Source organism: Sphaeramia orbicularis, chromosome 5, assembly GCF_902148855.1.
Source record: "Sphaeramia orbicularis chromosome 5, fSphaOr1.1, whole genome shotgun sequence".
NCBI lineage: Eukaryota > Metazoa > Chordata > Actinopteri > Kurtiformes > Apogonidae > Sphaeramia > Sphaeramia orbicularis.
The window spans coordinates 50,553,210-50,576,738 of NC_043961.1; the positions used below are offsets into that span (position 1 = coordinate 50,553,210).

Consider the following 23,529-nt stretch of genomic DNA (forward strand, 5'->3'; position numbering starts at 1 on the left):
TGTTTTTGACCAGCTAGAACATTAGTTCATCTATTACACCTAAAGCCCCCAGTGCTTCTCCCTTCTGTCCAAATGTGCTGGCTTCTGATTTCATAATACCAAGATGCAGATTGTCAAGTGCCAAACTTGAGGTTAACTGCCAACAGCGCACTGAAGTCCAAACCTGTTTTAATAATGCCATCATTTACACATGTTTGTCAAGAGAGAATAAACTTGAAAGTTGTTGGTAAAAGTGTGAAAATGTCATTTCAATTGGAATTTCTCTCAGAGCTGCTAAAAATGTTGTTGACCAGGCTTGTAGGGATTTTCACCTAACCCTTGAAGAACAACTATATTGCAACTATATTTTAGATTTGTCAATAATATTTAAATTTGAATTAATAGAAATATTTATATAAATAGCAGATTTATTTTTTCAGTCTGTCTTCTCTGCACTTTGTGTTTTGTATTTTGCTGCTGTTAACAGTGAAACTTCCCCATAGTGGGATCAATAAATAAATAAAGTCTTATCTAATCTTATCTGGTGTGATTTGATCTGATCTGATCTGATCTGGTCTGGTCTGATCTGATCTAATCTAATCTGATCTGGTCTTGTCTTATCTTAACAAGGTGAAATATGCTGAGGTTACTTTATTTTCTTTACCACAAACTGAAAAATCTTAACTTTTAAAATGATCAAATATCATATGTGTAAAACGTGGCACAATTCAGTTGGCTTTTCCATTCATATTTTTTCCTATGTTAGGTTATATGGGGCAGAGCAGAAGGGGCAGAAGGGGCAGGACTACAGATGATGGTTCAGTGGATCGTGTCCAAATTGCCCTTAAGCGCACATGCAGACACAAATCTTATGAATTGAATCTTCAAAGATGCCAACAGACCACATTACAGTATTTTCCAAGTTGTTTTGTTGTAAAAACAATGGGACATTTTGTCATTTCATCTTCTTCCCCTTTGATTCATAGAACATTGTTTGTCCATATATTCATAGCATCTGTATGAAGTTTACACAAGAGCCTGCAGTCATTCTGTACAAGCAGGTGTCTTGATTTTACAAATGGAGGACATCTTTCTCAAACCGCTTGACTGGGTTTAGTCATAACAATGAAAATTGGGAGCTATATATATTCTCTGTTGAGTCCTAACTGTTTTTTCTCGTGGCTCATTTATTTTCAAATCGACTGCAAAATCTATTTCGTTGGTTGATGGGTGTGCATTCAAATGATTCACTGCTGATCCTATCTCATTCTCTTCCTTTGCCTTTTCAGTGCTTGGACCTGGACTGGAATGTCTTGTGTAATGTGTGAGCCATATGACAGTTATTTATCAAATAGCAGAACACTCATCCCACTATCTGGGCTTTGAATCAGACCACAGAGACCAGACAAAATCCAGCTCCTGGTTCCTCCCTGATGCTACAGCCCAGATTTTCTGTTTATGTCTTGGAATTGCAGCACCATTAAAAGTTTCCCAAGACTTTTATCAGTACATTAACAACAAAAAAAACATATTATGAAAAGTATTTTTTTTATTAAACATATAAAATAATCACTTCTTAAATGACCAAACTAACTACAAATTTAGACCAACATTCTCTTCTCATCAGGACATACAGCATAAATGGTTAAAATAAATATTTATCTGACTTGTTTAGTTTGACTGCTGATAAAAAAGGCACACTAATGTGAAGGATGTATAACAGGATAAAGACACTTTTCACACTACAGTGGCATAACAGACTAGTGAGGATGATAACTAGAAAGATTACAGATTTTCTACTTTCCAGTACGTAGACAAAACAATGGCCTGTACAAAGTGCATTAGTTATACTTTTGGCATTTGGCTGGATAAGCTCACATATAACGTCTGCTGGAATGAAAATGGCTTACATTTGGATGCAGAAATAATGCTGCTACTTTACAATAAATTTAATGATTCATAATTAGGATATTAATCATCACACTTTACCAATCATTACTAAGCTTTTATAACACATTAAAAAATAAGGCAAATAAAAATCTGTAGCTTATCAATTTGTGAGCCCCATACACCTTTACAATTAAGCGTTAGCTCTAATTGGATATTTTGCTTTGTCCTCATCAGCAAGCATTTATACCTGTCAGCTTCATCTGATCTGGTAATAACAACCAGCACATACACTACAACACTGGCAATACTAGGTTTTATACCTCACAATAAGACTCCCCTTTGCAACTTACAGAGAAATTATTCAATTTTACATTTTAAACAGTGCAATTAGGTTCACTTTTGCTGTTTATAAAGATTAGTAATTCACAAACAAATGTTTTATCATGCTGAGGGACAAGGCAAAATAAGGTAAGGAATAATAATTCTTGATTACACTGTTCAAACTTAATCAATAACCTAATTATGAAGCATTTATAATATTTATGGTAGACTTGTTGCAAAGTTGCATTGAAATAACTGATCCACATTTCAACACTGTGACTTTTCTTTGCAAGCAGGTAGCATGAGAAAACACCAAGAAATGGAGTGAAACATATTCTTGAACATTATACAAATACAACAGGCTTAAAATAATATATTTTTACATAATGAAACCATGACATTTGTATATGTTGGTTGTTTATATACAGATTAGTTTTAGGTAGCAATAAAGCATACAACGCTGAAGTTTTGAGTCATTAAAGTGAATCTACAGGCAGCACCTGAACGCCAGTTGGCAATCCAACAGAGCACGAAGATATAAAAATCATTCAGCTCTCCTGAAAGTCTCATGAATTCTTTTGACCATCACACATGTGGCCAACATCATATGGAGGGAGAGTGAAGGAAAGCTGCCAGAAAAACAATGTCCTTCAACACTTCAGCTGTGGGAACAGGTACGATTGTTATAGTCTTTAATAAACACAGAAGCAGCTGTACAGTGCAGATCCCAGCACCAGTAACACCAGCTGTACAAGCTGCTCTGTCCCGCTCACTGCTAACTGGACTTGCTTGCTGTTAAAACCTGAGCGATAGCGGTGTGAGGGCTGTGACTCCCCCCCACTGCAAAGCACCAAGGGGGCCTGAAAGGAAGTAGGCCTCCTCTGCGGTCGGTCAGGGCTGGAACCATCAGTCGGCCTCTCTCCGATGAGCAGCAGCGGGTGTTTCCTGTGGTTCAGCTCAGTCTTGAAGAGCTCATATTCTTTATGCGGCAGCTTGATGCCCAATACCGTGCACCCATCTGTGGGAGTCAGGTCCTGTTCCACCCCGACCTCCCAGCCCCCTGCCCGCCCACACTTTCCTGGCCTCGTCCCATTCAGCAGCTTTACTGTGGGCTGGTCCAAAGCTGTGACTCCCACCTGGGTGACCTTGAAAACAAACTCAGTGGCTCCTGAAACCTTGGCGGAGGGGTTTCCCTGAGCGTAGTGTCCAGATGCTCTCAAGGTGAAAGTGGGCTGAGAACAGGCAGCGTCCAAGTAGTGGTGGTAGACGCCCTCCCACGAGTGTTGATCAGGGTCGAAGGTGAAGTCTCGGGTGAGGAAGAGGATTGTTGGACGAGTTTCACAGCGTTGACTGACCCAGCGGCCAGCCAGAGCCAGAGAGGGTACAGGTCCACGGGGCAACACAGGGGGGCGCTGCTCTGATGACCGGTACACCAGGGCACACACTGGACAAGGGTGGATATGATGCTGTAAAGAACAACAGACAGGTAGTATTAACTCGCTTACTTTACAAAACCAGTAGTCCAAGAAGATCTGCTGTTATAAAGATGTAATATACAAAAACAGTTTTCTTAGGTGAAGTACTATTTCATGAACATATTAGTAAATTTTTTTTGGGAAATTTTAACTCACTCAAGGTACATTTTTAAAGAAATATTAAATGCAAACTAAGCAGAAATGGAGACACTATTCTAGATTTGTTGTGGCAGATCAGCTGCATCAGTATCTTCCTAGATACTACGATAAAGTGCTAAAACTTGGCAGGAAGTACAACCAAGTGTGGATTGATGAGGATATCAAATATCTTGACTTCATCCATAATCACTCTATATCTTCTTTATCAGACACAACCTTCTACAACTGTTCTTGTAGCCTCTGACAACATTATGCAACCTAGTTTTTTTTTTTTTTTTTTTGCCCCACACCAGTTTATTGAAATGCATATAATTGTCATTTTATTTTACTGAGCCCTAAAATCCCCCACAAGACAATATGATGAATATGTCAGGACGAACTACTCAAAACATAGCATTAACAGTGTTCATGTTTTTAAAAGTAAACTCAAATCCTATTTTTTTTAGTTGAGCTTTTAATTAAACTCTTACTTTTTAACATTGTTTTACTCTGTTGCTTTTATTTTTATTTCTATTGGCAACTGTGGGACAGTGGGGGGTTTGATGTAAAGGACTTTCCATACATCTAACATGTATGAAAAGTGCTATACAAATAAAGTTTGATTGATTGATTGATTGATTGATTGATTATTTCAGGCCTGTTAACTAATGCACTGGTTGATTGAATTCCACACATTTTGATGGAGGAGTTCAGGACTAATGTGAGGTTAGAGCCTTCTACTTTACATCAATGCAAAAGCAGCAGGAAGGTGATTGCAAAAGGACTGAAAGACTCACAACAACCAATAGTACTGACATGTGCAGAAGCAGTGGGGGTCCCCAAACTCAAATTCTACTTAGGGTCCTGTAAAGGCTTAAATTGGTTCTGGAAGGAAAACTAATGCTCGGTTATTCTCTGTTATTGTAATATCTTTCAACCTATTTTCAGAAGGTTGGGATGAAACAGACACTGAGCAACAACTGTTTAAATCAGGAGTGTCAAACTCATTTTAGTTCAGGGGCCACATTCGCCCCAATTTGATCTCAAGTGGGCCAGACCAGTAAAATAGTAACAGTGAAAAAAGCAAAATTATATTATGATCAGGTTTACATCTACAAAGTTTTATTAAAAATCTGAATAACATGAACAACTTGAATTGTCTTAAGAAAAACAAGTGCAATTTCAACAATATTATGCCTCAGTTTATCAGTTTATCATTTACACGCGTTCATTACAATTGCACAAAACATTGAGTAACAGGCAGAATATTGGTAAAATTGCATTTACTTTTCTTAACACATTTCCATTTGTTCATATTTGTTTAGATTATTCACATTTTTTGTAAAAATATAGTTTGGTAATGTAAACATTTTCATGCAATTTTACTTTTTTTTACACTGAAAAAAACCAGAGAAAATTTGGGGTTGTCATTATTTATAGGTTATAATGATAATATTTTACTGGTTCTGATCCACTTGAAATCTAATTGGACTGTATGTGTCTGTATGAGGAACCTGAATTAAAATGATTTTGACACCACTGATTGTTAATATCTTCAGTGTAATTTTTGCATTTCACAAATTCATTCTATGGGCCAGATTGGACCCTTTGGCAGGCCAGATTTGGCCCCCGGGCCACATATTTGACACTTGTGGTTTAAATATTACTGTGTACAGTGCTCATTACTGTAGATCGAACTTCTAACTTCCTTACCCTAAGTATTTTAAACTTTCACTGTTATTTTTGTCTCAGTTCTGGTTAATGAAATGTATATTTGTAAAATGTCTCACCATGGCGTTCTGCAGTGGCTGCTGGTATCCTGTAGGTCTGTGGTGAGTCCTCTGTGTCCACTCAGTGTGAATGTCCCCTAAGAATAACTCTTGGACCTTCCCTTCATGGCCACGATGTTGTGTCTCCACTCGTATTAGACCCATTTCCATCATAGAGAATCCCAGTGCTGCCAGACACCCCCTCCCCGCCCTGGTGTTGTACAGCTCATACAGCTTTCCCGGCACCATTCGGCCCAAGGTCAGACCCACGCAGGACGGAGGCAGCCGGGAAACCAACCTCTGCTTGGCTGCCAAACTGTGGACCACAATGCCCACCTTGCTGATGTGGTGTTCCGCCTCAGTACCACCACGAGTGATCCAGGAGGCTTGGCGAAGGCGAAGCTTCCCTCTGGTCATCAGGGAGTAGGCTGGGTCCTCGCAGCCGCTGTCGGTGTAGTAGTGTTGCAAGGCCTGGAAGTGACGGGTGGGGTGGAACGTGTAGGAACGAGTGAGGAACTCTGGACCGGGCCGAACTTCACATCTAAACACAGATAGAGAGGATGAAGTGGTTAATATCTTGTAGAAGTAGGGATAGATGCCGTATTCCTATGTAATAGTTATGTCAGGGGTGCCAAAACCGGCCCACCAAAGGTTCCAACCCAGTCAGTGGGATGAATTTACAAAGTGCAAAAATTACACTGAAGATAATAACGGTCAAGGACAGGGGTGTCAAACTCATTTTAGTTCACGGGCCAGATTCAGCTAAATTTGAACTGCAGTGAGCTGAACCAGTAAAATAACATAATAATATATAAATAATGTCAACTCCAAACTTTTCTCTATGTTTTAGAGTGAAAAAAGTTCATTTACATTATGAAAAGTTCATTTACAAACTATCCTTTCAAACAATGTGAATGACATGAACAAACTGAAAAAATAAGTGTAATTTTAACAATATTCTGCCTCAGTTTATCATTTACACATGTACATTGTAACTTACAGATCACAGTGGATCTACAAATACACACAACATTTAATAACAGACAGAATACTGGTAAAATTGCACTTACTTCGCTTAAGACATTTCGGGTTATTCACATTTTTTGCAAAATTATACTTTGTTTTAGTGTAAATACATGAAAATATTTACATTTGCAAAGAGGAACATTTGGAGTTGTCATTATTTATACGTTATTAGGAGAGTATTTGACTGGTCCCATCCACTTGAGATTGAATTGGTCTGAATGTGGGACCTGAACTAAAAGGATTGTTAAAATATTCAGTGTAATTTTTGCATTTCACAAATTCATCCCAAGGGCCGGACTGGACCCTTTGGCGGGCTGGATTTGGCCCCCGGGCCGCATGTTTGACACCTGTGGTCAAGGATGTCAGACTCGTTTTAGTTCAGGTTCCACATATTGACCAATTGTGATCTTAAGTAAAATAATAGTACAATAACCTATAAATACCGACTCCAGATTTTGTACTTGGTTTAACCCATAAAGACCCGAAGAGCCACTGACGACCAAAACCATCTACTAATGTAAAATATTTAATACCTGTTTATCCACTAATTCTGTCAATTCATATAAATAATTGGAGCAAAATGCAGTTTGTAATCTTTTCATGGTCATCAGATATAACCCATTTGGACGTTTAGAGGCTCTGTAGTGAACGTGGAAACACTGTCATCTTCTACAGCATTGATTCACCAGTAAAACCTACGGAGTTTGATAAATGACAGTGGTTGTGGACACTAGTTTTTACATTCAGTTGTTGATATCTTTGCTGAAAAAGTCAGGAAAATACCTGATTTTCATGGGAAAAAAAAAGCAAAACACAGAGGATAATATAATAAATGGTGATAAATAACTTTAAAAAAAGGTTAGATAGAGAGAAAAATTTATTTGGGAAGTGGCATAAAAGTAGCACTGGGTCTTTATGAGTTAATGTGAAAAAAAATAACAAAAATAAGTTATGCCTATAAATAATGACAACTCCAAATTTTTCTCTTTGTTTTAGTGCCAAAAATAAGGATAAATTATGAAAATACTGACATTAACAAACTATCCTTTAGCAATATATTGTGAAAAACCTGAACAAATATTAACAACCTGAAATGTCTGAAGAAAAGTAAGTGCAATTTTAACAATATTCTGCCTGTTATTAAATTTTTTGTGCCTTTGGAGATCTGATCCATGATAAATGATATAAATGGTAAGTTGAGTCATAATAGTGTTAAAATTGCACTAATGTTTTAAAAAAGAAATTTCATTTTTTTCAGGTTATTCCCATTCTTTTTTCTTTGGATAGTTCGTAAGCGGAAATATTTTCATAATTTAATGTTACTAAATTAGACCATTTTGAAATTGTCATTATTTTTTAGGTTATTATACTTTTATTTTACTGGTCTGGCTCACTTGAGATCCAATTGGGCTGAATGTGGCCTCAGAACTAAAATGAGTTTGACACCTCTGGTATAAGTTAAGGCACAATTTAGTTTCCTACCATAAACAGAGTTGTGTTTAGGTCTAGTGGGCCTCAGATCTATAGAGGCAGGTTGGAATCGAAGTCCATTGAACACTGACCATTTCAAACATACTGGAGCCAAGTGCTTTATTGGACCAGAGTGTGACATTCAATGGAATCTATTTGAAGACCTGCTGTTGCTTTTGGCTGCTCCCTTTATTAGTCAAATTTTTTTTTTTTTTTATTTATTTATTTATTTATTTTTACACGTTTTTTGTTTATTTATTTTTTTTGTATGTTTTTTTATTTTTTATTTTTGTATGCTTTTTTTTATTTTTTTTTATTTTTTTTGTTTGATTTTTTGTTTTTTTCTCTTTTTTTTTTTTTTTTTTTACTTTTTTTTAAAAAAAAATTTGTATGTTTTTTATTTTTTATTTTTTAGTCTTTTTCGTTTGTTTTTGCTTTTTAAATTGTGTTTCATTTTCTACATTTTTTTTAATGTTTTTTTTTTAATTTTTTGTATTTTTTTTATTCTTTTTGTTTGTTTTTTGTTTTAATTTTTTAAATTGTTTTTCATTTTCTAATTTTTTTTCTTTTTTCTTTTCTTTTTTTTTTTTAAATTTTCTATGTTTTTTATTATTATTATTATTATTATTTTTTTTTTTTTTTAATTTTTTGTATGTTTTTTTTCTACTTTTTCCCACCACCACCCCCAAATCATCTACTTCCATCTGACCCTGTCCCCTGAATCTTCCCCTTGCACATCAACTACCTACATGTCCTTCTAATTGCAGACACAGACTATAATATTCATAACTATGTTTTCATTCACTGCTGTGCTCCAGACTAGTACATGTCCAAATGTTAAGTCTCTACCTCTGGCTGCATCTGCTTTGGTTTAAATTGCATGACAGTTACCGAGATCATATCATGAACATGTGCAAATGTCTGAGCAGGAGATTAATTGAAGTTACAGAACAGAACTAGAAGCACTCGGAGAGCGCAGACCTCCGCCAAGGCTGATCAGTGGCCCCCCCCGTGGGCCCCCCCACCCCTGATCACCACCAAAATTTAATCATTTCTTCCTTATCCCATTTCCAACAAACCCTGAAAATTTCATCCAAATCTGTCCATAACTTTTTGAGTTATGTTGCACACTAACGGACAGACAAACAAACAAACAAACAAACAAACAAACAAACAAACAAACAGACAGACAGACAGACAGACAGACAGACAGACAAACAAACAAGCAAACAAACAAACAAACAAACAAACCCTGGCAAAAACATAACCTCCCTGGCGGAGGTAATTACATGACTTGATTTCCATATTATTGGGATCCTTATAACAGTCAGCCATGTGTTAACTTTGTTTATCTTTGTTGACATCGTTTTTGTCAAATCGAAGTGAATGGATGTATGATTATTAGTTTGCCGGTTGTGTTACTCTTACAGTTACACAGTCAGTAATTGTTAATTGCAAACTCCAATATATATAATGTAAGATGGATTTGGAGTCGAAGTCTGCATCACTGGAGTCAAAGATGTCAGCCTACGAGAAGCAGACGGAGATGTTGATTGAGTACTTGAGTACTGGGCAGTATCCCGCTGGACTCGACAAAGCTCAGAAATGGAATATTAGAAACCAAGTCAAGAACTGTTTCCTGGACAGCTGCTACAATAGTAATCGCCATTACTAGAGTACTACTACAACTGCAAGTACTACAGTAACTACTGTAGTGAATTTCACTTTATTTGGATATTCAAAACTACATTGTTAATGGGGGTAAATATGATACGGGTGTAAAACCAGCACACTGCGCGGTGTACCAAATTTACCCACGTACTGCACATGTGCCAAAATACCAGAAGTACAAAAATAATACAGGGGTAAAATTGTATGTGACACCAGTTTTCTGACTGCGACTGTGTCCAGGCAGGTTGAAGCATAGTAGCTAATGCACATGGTCACATGATCAGGTCAATCAAGATATGCCCTAACAGATATTATATCCTGCATTTTATATGAACGTGAGTTTTATTAGGAAAAGTGTATAGTGTTCTAATTATGATGAAATATATTGAAGCATTAAAAATATTTTTTATAAGTAATTTTTTTTTTTTTTATCAATTACTAGAAATTTCAGGCGATCCCATTTGAATTCCAGGTGACCCCAAAACACTGGATTAAACTGTTCTGTTAAGGTTCTACATGTGTAGACAAAGACAATAGTTTTAACCGTATTTTACTTCATGTTGTGTTTTCACAATGTTGGTGTGGACATACTGGACTAAAATGTTCCAAATAGCATTCAATAATAAAATTTAAATCACTGACTTTAATATCAACTATATCTAAGTATTATTTGTGTTTCAACCACCTAATGAAGCGCTTTTCTGAACTGAGTATTTACAGTACTTTTCATGGCATGGTTTGCAGTAGAATAACATCAAACCATTTGCAGCATGAGAGCCATATAAAAAAAGAAGGAAATACATAAGACCAGGATAAAATTAACCCTTTCATGCATAGTGGTCACCACAGTGGACAGTTATTCTACAGCTGTTCTCTTATCGTATTTTCAAGGATTTTATTGTTTTAGTTCCCTATCAACCAACACAGTGGATGTTTATGCATCATCCCATACACTGCAATTCATACCATTACTGTAGCTTTGCTGTTCTTGATAAACCTGATCTGCACTAACATATTTGAGTGTAAATCAGGTGCTTGTTATTGTTGTTAGACTGTCATTAACATTAAGTTTTTATGTTTTTTTTTTTTTTTGTATATAATCTCCATAAAGTGATTAATAACTAGTATTAGAGTTTGTTAAAATGTGACAAAACATCAGATTAACAACATTTTAAAAATTATTTCATAGTTTTCACACAGTTTATCAATAAATACATGTTTCTTTGCTTAAAAAGATTAAACACATGGTGTCCAGCTGAGTAGACATTTTTGCAACTCCATGAAAAATTGGTTCATAAAAAACAATTTCAATTTCATTATTTTTTTCATGCCTAAAGAGGAATAAAAACTCAGGAAAAAAAAAAAAATCAATTAAGGTTCTCATATTTCATGCATGAAAGGGTTAAAGTTCAGGCAGATTCCAGACTCTTCTGATGGGTAAAAGCTGACCTTGTTGACACCCAGGTGCCGTCCAGCGTTGGGGGGAGATCTGCTGTGATTCTTGCTCTGTCCTGTAGGTGGCTGTACTGACAGTGAGGCTCCCACTGCAGACTCTCACTGAGGTTGGAGGAGGAAGTGAAGGGGCCTGTGGGCACTTCCCATAGTTTACTACCAGTCCCAGCTGCAAACACAGCTAAAGAGGAGGGAAAAGTTGAAAACCAGTGAGAAGATAATCACAGTTATGCATACTTAGTTTTAAACAAAGAAGCTCCATTACATTTAATTTATATTTCCAGGCTCTGGACCCGATAAATACAGATTATACTCTCTTCTGGGATGATTATTGGCCTCCTTCATCAGAAAATGAAGGGAATAACACAGCCATGAGGGAACAGTCACATCGTCTCACTGTTACATCTAAACACAATTCTGGTTGACTGCAAGCTGTTTCAGGGCTGTAATTTTGGTAAATTTTCCATGTAATGAGTGGTGAGACGGTGCTATAGAAACCATACATAGCTGTGAATCAGGACATTGGCCACGATGCAGACAGTTTTGGCTTGTCGCTCCTGCAGCTGCAGCACAATGCTTTTGTTTTGCTTAAAGGCAGGAGGTGTGTGTGTTGGCGATGTTGTGTTTGTGTGCACATCATCACCTGCACAAGTGGATTTACTTTGTGTATATACAGTTCTGTCATTGTGATAAAGCAAACAGTGGGTCAGTGACAGCAGCAGGCCCAATGAGCCAAAAACATCTGTAGATAATATGATTCAAAAAACACTTATGATGATAAATGGACCTGCTTGTATTTTCCCCAAACGCTGACAGTTAAATTAATCTAAATGAAAGCATTATTCATTCTATAACATTTATTGATCTGACATATGCACACCTGTAGCCTTTCTGCCTGTCATTGATCATAACTGCTTTTTTTTTTTTTTTGCTTTATCTACGTGTTGCCACAAACATGTGTGTTATTGAGAAGGAAAGGCTAAGTGTGCTGATCTGGTTTCAACTGAGACAAAGGCGAGAGAAATTTTCTGATTGCACCCTCATGGTTGCAATGTGAGGAAGGCCACTGGGGTCTGAGCAATGTGTGTGTATGTGGATTATTTTGTGCATGAAAATTATAGCTTCACTTTCCTCCTCCCAAAACAAATGTCAAAAAGCAAGAAGGGTGAGTTCTCACAGACTCCTTCATATCCTTTTCACTCGGTGAATCCAACTTGTTTTTGCCTCAGTTTCTTTTTTCTCTTTCCTGTATTCCCTCTTGCTCTTCTTTATCCCTGAGCTCTCACATTCTTCCTTGTACTTTCTCAACTTTCACAGGGTCATCTGTGTTAGACAGCTTTATGTTTGTAGTCCCAGTCCACTTTTTCTCCTCTGACTTTAGATGCACATGGGGAGCTCATCACCTGTTGAGCCTTCAGCTGAACTGGGAGTTTGCTGTGGAGGCATTGACTTTTAAGACCCCAGTTGAGCCACAGTTGAGTTTGTTCACTCAAAGCTGAGCAGTTGCAGGAAAATGGGGACTTTGTGTGGAAAGAGTGTGACGTTAAGTTGCCAGTGGATTTTTCTGTTTAAGGGTCCAACATGGAGCTTGAATGATCAGGGTTTATTAACCTTGTTAGTGTCAGATGGAGGATATTTTTTGTTCCCTTTTTTCTTGGAATGCTTCCCATATGCTGACCACAACCACAGACATGTGTTCAGCGCAGTCATTTCCTAGCATCCTTTCACCTGATGTACACACAGACACAAACACACACATCTGTAGAGCTTGGACAGCCTCAGACCACAAAACCAGATTAAAGCTCAATGCACATTTCTCCTTCTTGGAGCAGTCTGTCAGTTTGTTGATATGATTAATACTTCTTTTTCCTGTCACAGGCTTTGAAACATGTTTGCAATTTTCCCCATGCGGTGATGTGTTTGTTTATGCTTTGTGTCACTGCAGCTGGCGAGGGAACCCGGTCAGTCCAACCCAGCTGTGCTCCCACGGGAGAACACGAAGCAGAAATACTAATCAGGATTAATTAATTTCCACTGCTTCTTGCGAGTCATCCAATAGGTCTGTTTTATGTTAGTCGCCCTTTGTAGCTGCATGCAACATGTTGCCTAAGTGGTTCCTCACATACGGCACACGGTGAATGGACAGAGAGTCCCAGTATGTGATGTGGAGTCATTTGGGTTTCTATATTTGAGTTACTGTTTTTGCCAAAGCCTTTCTATAGAGTGTTTCTTGAGGTCACTTGTCATTCAGCCCCTTTCCCTCTCTCGGATCTCATTCCAGTCGGGCATATGGTTGCATTTACTGAAAGAGTACTCATAAAAGCAGAGCTTAGTAAAACAAAATTGCTCATCGTGGGGTTTTAAGTATTCTTCTACAAAAGAACCTATTCCAACCACAATTGAGGCGATGTTGTAATACATATGATAATATCCAACCCCCATCTCAATTTGGGGGAGATGGGGGACTATTTTAGTTGATTCATTTCCTACACAGGCAGTCAAATATCATTAGTTTTACCTTGCAATAGGTCCCATTGATTTATTTTTTTCCGCTGCACTCTTTAAAACTCCCCCTTTATGCAGCCCACACCTCCCTGTTACAGTATATTTCTTCATGCATCTTTCAAAACAGATTCCACGTATTTTTACCCATAAAACTGTGTTTAAAATGATTTAAAGCCCTTTTTTTCTCCTCTCATTCTCACAGTCGGTCTGCTCTGGTACGGTGAGACTAATGTTAGCATCAAGCACTGGCTGAAAGCAACTTTTTTTTTTTTTGCTTAACTACTGTCCTTAAGAACAAAATTTGAGAAAATTGACCTTTTCCTTTTCTGATACTTGATACTCCAACTTTATTGCATATCAGTGGGGAATATTAAACTTTTTTTTCTACACTTGTCCAGTAGCTTTTGTTCCTTCATACTTTCTTTTTACACACTCGTTCATTAGTTAATAAGTATTTACCTAATTCAATCTAAGTAAAGTAGTGTATCAAGTAAAATGAAATGTAACTTTAACTTAATGGATACTTTTCATCAGAAATGATGGCAACATCAGGTCCTACAAATTATTGTTTTTTTTGTTTTTTGTTTTTTTTAAAGAGTGATATAGGGTATCCATATTCCTAAACAGAGAACTTTCGGCCCTGCATCAGGATACTTAAATGGTACTCGAAGTTTACTCAAAGATGCCTTTGAACTTTAATATATTTAAAGCAGGTCTCCTCTGTATGGACAGAACATTCAGGTATATAACAAAACAAACCCCTGAAAGCTCCAGACAGGATGTGAAAAGAGGACCTGTCCAGGCAAAAGAGGATGTTCAGTTACCCTGTGATAATATAACAAACCATTTGAATACATCACATTGTTGTGAAGCCAGTGGATTCCACCCTTTTCAGCTTCTGACATCTTACAAAAATCCTCTGACTCACAGTGCAGAGTTTAGGTTTTTGAGATGTTAACACCTCCACAAAATAGTTATTTTTTCCCTTCCCACATGATTTCACTTCAATAAATATTTGAATCTTCCAGCATCTCACCATGAATCAGAGATTTCAGAGAAAAACTCAGTAAACAAAACTTCGATTTCTCTTATTTCCTATTAATCACTTGATGAGACTTCAGATTTATTTGGTGTCCCTCTAGTACACAGGTGTCAAACATGTGACCCAGGGGCCAAAACCGGCCCGTCAAAGGGTCCAATTTGGTCCCTGGGATGAATTTGTGAAATGCAGAAATTACACTGACGATATTAACAATCAAGGATGTTAGAATCATTTTAGGTCAATTCAATCTCAAGTGGGTCAGACCAGTAAAATACTATCATAATAACCTATAAATGATGAAAATTACAAATTTTTCTCTTTGTTGTAGTGTAAAAAAAAAAAAAAATTACACAAAAATGTTTACATTTACAGACTAGCCTTTACCCAAACATGTGAATAACCTGAAATTTCTTAAGAGAAGTATGTGGAATTTTAAAAATATTCTCCCTGTTATTAAATGTTTTGTGTATTTGTAGATCCACTGTGATCTGTAAGTTGTGATTCACATGTATAAATGATAAACTAAGGCGTAATATTGTTAAAATTGCACTTGTTCATGTTGTGTTCGAGTACGGTTTGTAGATATAAACATTTTCTTTACGGAATTTAACTTTTTTCACTCAAAAACAGAGAAAAAAAACTTTGGAGTTGACATTATTTATAAGTTCTTATCCTATTATTTATATTATTTTACTGGTCCGGCCCACTTTAGATCATATTAGGCTGAATGTGGACCCTGAACTAAAATGAGTTTGACACCCCTGCTCTAGTAAAAGTGGATATAAATGAGTTTAAACTAACTCCATCTGCCTCATCTCCAAAAGTAAAATACTGTGTCAACACTGATGCTTTACTATTAATGATATAATGATGCCACATATCAGTCAGAGGGACCAGACCAGGGCTTTTATAGAAAATACATTAATTTCACTTTGCTGCAAATGCTTATTTACTTGAATAGAATTTTCCATGCAGGTGAGTAGTATATTTCCATTGCTGTGCTGACCAGCTGAACTAAACATGGCCAGATCTTGACTTAGAAGCCCACAGAGACTACACTCATCCCATTTATCCTCATGCAGTGTCATCATTCTACCACAAGAGGTCAGCGCCGCAGCCTGTGACCTGTGTGTGGTCTGGATGGTCAGTTTGTCATCAGCACCGACACACCACTGCCACCAGGCCTCACTTCAACTGACTGATGGCCGGCCAAAGTAATCTACCTGGCTTTGAGCTCCTATATTCATCCTGTATCCGCACGCAAACATGCATGCACGCACACGCTCACAGAAACACACTGCACACATTGATTTTCAAGGCAGAAGGGATACCATTTATAAAGGACCTCCGGGCTTCACTCTGTTTGTTTGTTTGCATTTGTGATTACGGTTTGGCAGCCTTCACTCTCGTCTCTCATGTCTCATCCACAGAGCCAAAGTCAAAATACAGTTTTATGTACTTCTTTATTTAGAGCTATCCTGCAAAAACAAAAATCAGATCCAGGCACTTTTGATTCAGGGTTTGCTGGGGGATTCAAGCGCTTACATTTAAGTCAATCCTCTTTCATTACAGAGAGAGGTCTTTGTTAGGCTCTATTACCTCTTTTATTAAGGATTTTAAGGAGAATCACTAAAGCTGCCAAAGAGGAAGGTGTAAGAAAATACCAGTTTTTCCTCAGGGAAAATGTTGCCGGTCCAAAATTAATCTGTCCATGTTCCAGTGTTTTCAGTTCCTACTCATATGTTTCCCTTTTTTTAACTGCACCCTAGCCACATTTTTTTTTTCAGTGTGACACTCCATCACCCTCTCACCTCTCTTTGCCTCAACGCCACAGAACAAAACCCTCCAAACTGTCCCTGAAGTGCCAATGCCCCGCTGCCCTTCCTCCTGATTACCGCTCCCCTCCCCTCATGAAAAAGCCACAATGTTAACGGCTCATTTCTCCTGGATAGATTTTAGATTCCTTCCTTCTTTCTGTCTTTGTTTCATTTTTTTCCCCTTATGACTCAATGGTTGATGAGGTGAATCAAGTTGGTCAAAAGATGAGGGGTTAGAGGAGGATGGGGAGACTCTCCCTCCTATACTGGATGATAAGATTACTGACATGACCTGAGCATGTGTGTGTGTTTTGTTTTTTTTTTGCTGTATTTAACAGGTGTGAGCAGAAATATTCCTCATATTTAACAGACTGCACAACATTACTCATAGATATCAGCTGCTTTGTCCAGTTGAATTGTGCTGCAGATCTTAACCAGGCATCCTGAAACAGATACCTGCTACATTTTTGACTGCTGTGATGCAACAACTATGTATCTGCATTACCTGCGTCTGATTGGCAGATTCAGTAAAATGTCATATAGCTCCCTTGTTTTTGTTTTATTATCAACAGGTATTTTAGAGAATTGTTTAGTTTAATTCCGCAAATGAGGGAAAACGCTAGCGTGGCTCCGTTCAATATGACCAAGTCTGCATAACAAGTTTAAAGCTCACTAGTTAACACATTTGCTCTAGTATTTATTAATTTTCTTTCAGGTCAAAACTTTAAATTGGAGTTTTATGTCTACACTGTAAAAAAAATCCTGTTGTTTTTACGGAAAAAAACTGGTAGCTATGGTTACCAGAACAATACTGTAAAAAACACATCCAATTGTAAACATATTTACGGAGTAACATGTAGATTTAACATTTTAAATATGTATATTTAACACTGGATTTAAATGGTAAATGGACTGCACTTATTTAGCACATTTTCTACACCTTCATGGTGTCCAAAGCACTTTCCAAAGCCACCAGGCCCTACTGGGAGCAATTTAGGGTTCAATGTCTTCCATGGACACTTTAACATATGGACAGTCTGAGCCAGGATTTGAACCACCAACCCTTTGGTTATTGGCCGCTCTACCAACTCTACCAACCCATTTATTTACAAGTTTAAATGTTAAATTGTTAAATGTTTACTTTTTAAATAACTTTTTTTATTAAAAACAAAAAAACAAATAGGCCATTATTTCATCATTATGGTCTTGCAATTTAAACGGCATCACATTGTTTTTCAATTTAGTTTTATTTTCTAAAAACAATAGAAATACATCATTTCTACATATAAATCTGGTTTTGTTCACATACTCTTCCTGTAAGAACCACAGCTATATTTGATTTAATTGTTAACACAAAAATCTTTTCAAATAAACAACTTTGCATTGTATTGTCATTTACAGTTTTTTTATGTTGCAATTTTGTAACTTTTTAGTGTTTATTCTACGGTCATTTTTTACAGTGTAAGTATTCTATGAGTTGGATAAGCACTGTTACCTATGACAAAAGTTTGCTAAATAGCTGATGCTTTAAATTATCATATTTTGAGGAAAATTATAATCAACCAGTTTGCATTGCCTTAAACATAGTAAGTTAATGTATTTAAAATGAAATCCTGAAAATTTCTTTATTCGTAATAATGACTAAAGTTAAGAACAATTATATCCTCAATCATCATCATCATCATCATCATCATCATCATCATCATCATCATCATCAATTATGATAAGATTTAGGACCAATATTTTACTGTCATGTTGGGAAAGGAAATAAAGCGGCCAACTCTGATCACAACTATTAATTAGTACAAAAGCATCGCAGAGTGATCCAGTTCTTTTATATTTGGTGTTATATTGGTGTTAAATTGGTTCTATAGTGTAGAATTGTCAAAATGATCAAATTCTTTTACATCTTGGAGTTCTGGACAGCTGTGGCATTGTGAATGCCCAGTGGTCATCTGATAACTTTGTGGTAACTTCAGAAAACACAGCCTCCTGCCAAATAAAGTCTGGAATGTAAACATAAAGAAAAAAAAAAAAGTGACATGTCATGCAAGATAAATTTTGGTTTTTGTTTCCATGATCAGATATGACATGGTACAGATACTGAGCCATGAAGGTGATGGGAGGCAGATTTTCTTACATTGGGACAGTGTCGGCCAGGTCTTATCTTCTTGATTTCAGTGTCTGAACTAAGTCGAACTTCATATTTTATCCATAAAAACCCAGTGCTACTTTTATGTCAGTTCCCAATTTTTTTTCTCTCTATTTAACCTTTCCTAATTGATCTATTACCATTTATTGCAATATTATTTTCTTTATTTTGCATTTTTTCAGTGTAAGTCAGGTATTTTCCTTTATTGAATTCATTGATCATGTAGATTTTCATTAAAGCTCAGATTAAAGTTGAGGTTTATTTTATTAGAAACAGAGAAAACTGAGGGAAAAGTGACTTTTTCAGTCAAATCTTTCATTAAGTGAACATAAACCAAGTGTCTCCATCCACTGCCATTTGTCAAACTCCATGGGTTTTACTGGTGAATCGTTGTTGTAGAAGATGACAGTGTTTCCATGTTCACTACGAAGCCTCTGAACGTCCAAATGGGTCATATCTGATGACCATGAACAGATGGTAAACTGTATTTTACACCAATTATTTACATATATTGATAGGATTAGTGGATCAACAGGTATTAAATAGTTTAGATCAGTAGATGCTTTTGGTCGCCAGTGGATCTTTGGGTCTTTATGGGTTAACAGATGTTAGATTTATTTAACGCTTAGCAGGAAATTTCAGATTTCCCAAAGTACTCATCTAATATGCAAAGCTGTAGGACTTTTACATTCACTAAGTATCAATGCATGTATTGTTTTTAATCCTCTTTAATGTTTGTGGACCAGTAGTGGACCAGAACTATTATTCTTTACAGTATAAAAAAACATGCATTACCAACTGTGAAAGGCAAAATGCAAACAGTTTAGAACACGGGTGTCAAACATGCGGCCCGGGGGCCAAAACTGGCCCGCCAAAAGGTCCAATCTGGCCCCCAGCATGATTTTATGGAGTGCAAAAATTACACTGAAGATATTAACAGTCAAGGGTGTTGAACTTGTTTTAGCCCAATGTGATCTAAAGTAAAATAATAGTCTAGTAACCCTTACAATAAAATGTGAACAACCTGAAAATTAAGTACAATTTTAATGTCCACATGTACTGTGTGAAAACTGTATGATGTCTTATATTTGGGCTGTGCATTATCTTGTTCTTCACTGCAAATTTCGAAGAAAAGGGTTCTATGGTGGCGCACCAGTTGCAGCGGCCCAATGTCCCTTGAAATCTCGTTTGATGTACTCTGTGCTGTATGTACACTGTGCTGTCAAACGACAATAAAGAAATCTGCAATCTGTAATTAAGTACAATTTTAATAATATTCTGTCTGTTACTAAATGTTTTGTGGATTTGTAGATCCAATTTGTGAGTTGTGTTAATAAGTTGATACACAATATTGTAAACATTCTTATTTTAGTTACACATTCCAAACTTCAAAATTTCAGCAATATTATGTTTGTGTAACATTGTGTGTAATGCATATGTACAAGTAAGACTGTTAAAATTTAGCTTATTTTTCTTAACAAATTAACATTTTTTCTGATTTTTCACATCTTTTTTGTTAAAAGATAGTTTGTAAATGTAAATATTTTCATAATTTAATGTTTTTTATTGCACAAAAAAGGAAGAGAAAAACTTGGAGTTGTCATTATTTATAGGTTTTTATGCTATTATTTTAATGGTTTGGCCCACTTGATATCAAATTGGGCTGAATGTGGCCCCTGAACTAAAATGAGTTTGACACCCCTGGTTTAGAACTTGGTTTAGCCCAGATCTGCCTCCTGCCTCTGCTTCCCCCTCTCCTCCATCCTTGTCACTAAAGTCAGGTGAAGGTCAGGCTGATGTAGAGGTTTTTTCAAAGAACACAAAGTTTGTTGTGTTATTCTAACCCTTAGTCCCCCTTCCTTTTTGGGGCTTTAACCCCATCTCATAGCAGTCTCCCGGACCTCTGTCCCCAGGGCAGCGCATGGACAACCACTGTTGTCTTTTCATCATTGTGTAAACTGGTTAATCCAGCGGCCTCGTTTATTTAGACAAGGGATCTGCAGGGGTTTGCCCAGTGGATGTTACCGCCAGTTCGACTGTAGTTAGCGTTAGCGCAGAGCAACAACTCACAGACTGTTCCACTGCAGCGCTCACCTTCATTATAAAAAGCAGTCGTCACATCACACCAAACCTCTCTTCCTCTCGCTGAATTTTACAAGTTTACGTACCACATAAACAAATTAAACCGTTGTATTTTGAGTTGTAAGACAGTAGACAGTAAAGATTAAAGAGGATCCCTGATTATAATAACACCTGACATGCATTGTGGTGTCTCTCCTCAGTGGACAGCCAAGGCAGTCATGATGTACGTAGATAGCACACAAGGGAAGTTGATGGTCCGTTGATGTTTTAGAGCTGAGATTACATCGGTTTCACCTTTATCCAAAAACTTGGTTTGGAGACGCTTTGGGAGATCCGGTCGGTGGCTGTTTCACATACTTTGAGAGAGTTTCAAGTTGGAAAGAGACAATTTCAGACTGAAACTGCATCCAGGATTTTAATTTAAATAAATACTATCTTGGTTTTTTCTGTTTTGACAGAACAGTCAAATGCAGAAATAGGATTTCAAATGTTTCCGTCCAGTGATCCAAACTGGGTGTTCTGCAGATATTAATTGCGGTACACAACAAATCAGTCATTTTTTATTTTTCCTGAAAAAGAATTTGGAGTTTTAAAGTTGCAATTTTGGTTTGATACTGCTTTTTTGCTTTATCAATGTATTATTTTGAGAGTTTTTCCTCTGGCATGTATGTGTGGAATTGGTTCAGAATAAAGCCAGTTTTAACCTCTCTGAAAAGAAACTGATTTTGGAAATTCCACCTCACAGAATTGACATTACATCTGTTTAAATATGTCTGACTACACATTTCATTTTCCAAAAGAATGTCTCCTTAGTACATTAATTTCTAATTTGTCTTCTGTTCCGTCTGAAAGCAGCTCTGCCCCTTATGGCATCAGTTTAGGGCCAGCGACTCAACCTCGCCTGTCTCCTCCACTAGACTTGAGAAGTGCAAAAGAAAAACAGTTCACAGATACCAGTCTACCATTAAAGCGTCTGAAAATGGGAGGGGTGGGGGGTTAGTGCTGAGGTGTTGGATGATGATAATTACAAGCAGGCAGATGCCCCCTCCTGTCTGCGTCCCAACACCCGTCACCCTAACCAGCACTGATGGTCAAAACCTAGCGCTTCCGCCGGCGAGGCTGTGCCTGCTGGACAATCAGCTCTGCTCAGCAGCCTGAGGTAAGGTTGGTAATGGCTGTCTCCTGTTATTCTAACCATTAACATAATGGCAACATTAGTTCCAGGGCCACGCTTCCCTGCTCCTAGGGAACCATTGTTTAAAGGCACCAGCCAGAGCCCTGTTTAAGACTCCTCCAGCGGCCATGGATCCGTCTGATGCTTTGAAGACCCACATAGCAGGACAGAGCGAACACAGACCACCTATTCATGAACCTAATATCAGCATAGGTTGTGTTTTTACTTTTCCAAAGTGCTGATATAAATGTTGAACTTTGCAAATCACTTGAATTGTGACAAATTGCTTAAGAACTTCCATATAATTAGCAGTTTGTCTGATCTAATCCTTTCCTTTTTGTTTCTGAGGCCTGCTACACGTTGTTTAAGCTAAATCCCCAAGTGTTCAGCTGATTTCTCACGAGAGCGAATTTATTTGATTGCTTTATTGCCCATAAAGCTTTACATTGAAGGAGAACATCCTCTGAAATCTTTTGAGATTACATTTCAACTGCTTACATGCCAACAAGTTATAATAAGTTCAAATGTTTAATTCCTCCACAGACCATGTGATTAACCCCCTCTGTAATCAGTTTAAGGGTTTAATCATTTCAATCAAAATTAATCTTTTTTCAAGAGTTTCATTATACTTAGCTTTAGGCTTTAATTCTGAATTTATTTAAGGGGGAGTGTGTTCCATCTCATGGCACACAAATCTATAAAATTCTGAGAGTATCCTTGAAGGCAAACTACAAAATCTAAAAATAGATGGATAGAAAAACACACTGGCATCCTGCAGACACTGCGTAAACCCACCTTGCCAGAACCACAGCAACCAGACTCCCCTCAACAGGTGACTGAGAGGTCCGCTTGACATGTTTCCTGCTTCCGCACACTTCATTCACACACTGTGCTCAGAAAACAAACTTTGATCCTTGGGAAATCCAAGAAACAGAGAGGCTTCTGTCAACGGGAGGCGATCATGTAGGATATCACCATGACACGAGCGCATATAAAATGTCCAGTAATCCCTCAGAAGAAATCTCCTGTATGGCCACTTTTTTTTTTTCTTTCTTTCTTTCCCCTCTCTTCTTATACTTCTACCTCCTCTGCTTTGCTTCCATGGTCTGATAGGAAAAGTCCTCAGCTGGAGCACTCACTTCAAGCAACTTCTCCACACTGGTGCTTCCCTTTAGTTGGTGAGAGACAGAAAGTACTCTCTCTCTCTTTCTCTCTGTTGCTGTCTCTCTCCACCCCCCTCTCTCTCTCTCTCAATCACACACCGTTGCCTCAGTGCTGTGGAGAGCTGCTGCTTCCACTCTATGCATATGTGCATGCAAGTATTTTGTGAGTGTGTGTGTGCACTTCAGTCCGGCTCTTATAGTTTTTAGCCGAGAGGAGGGAGGAAAAAAAAAAGGGGGATGGAGGGAGGGCAGAGATAGAGAAAGTTTTAAGTCTAAGTGTATGTGCGTGAGAGAGTGAGTGAGTGGGTGGAGGAGGGGATTTGAGCTCCAAACTTCCTAAAGTAAAAGCTCTTGGGAGCTTTTAGAGTAAGGTGCAAAAGGGCAGTGATGAATAGGAGCTGGA

General features: G+C 37.4%; 1 protein-coding gene across 1 annotated transcript; it reads right to left on the bottom strand.

The window, feature by feature from the left end:
• Positions 1 to 1,303: 1,303 nt before the first annotated feature.
• Positions 1,304 to 23,277, bottom strand: apcdd1l (adenomatosis polyposis coli down-regulated 1-like). Its single transcript, XM_030135500.1, has 4 exons — positions 22,759 to 23,277; positions 11,189 to 11,372; positions 5,594 to 6,113; positions 1,304 to 3,656 (listed from the first exon to the last, which is right to left on the bottom strand). Exons 1-4 carry the CDS (start codon positions 22,841 to 22,843, stop codon positions 2,883 to 2,885), a joined length of 1,563 nt encoding a protein of 520 aa, XP_029991360.1. The 5' UTR covers positions 22,844 to 23,277; the 3' UTR covers positions 1,304 to 2,882.
• Between the last annotated feature and the right edge of the window lie 252 nt (positions 23,278 to 23,529).

Coding starts and splice junctions, on each gene's coding strand:
- apcdd1l (XM_030135500.1), bottom strand. CDS start 22,843: ATGAAGTGTGCGGAAGCAGGAAACATGTCAAGCGGACCTCTCAGTCAC. Junction 11,373..22,758: donor GTTGCTGTGGTTCTGGCAAG/GTGGGTTTACGC, acceptor CCTCCTCTTTAG/CTGTGTTTGCAGCTGGGACT. Junction 6,114..11,188: donor GGCACCTGGGTGTCAACAAG/GTCAGCTTTTAC, acceptor ATCTGTGTTTAG/ATGTGAAGTTCGGCCCGGTC.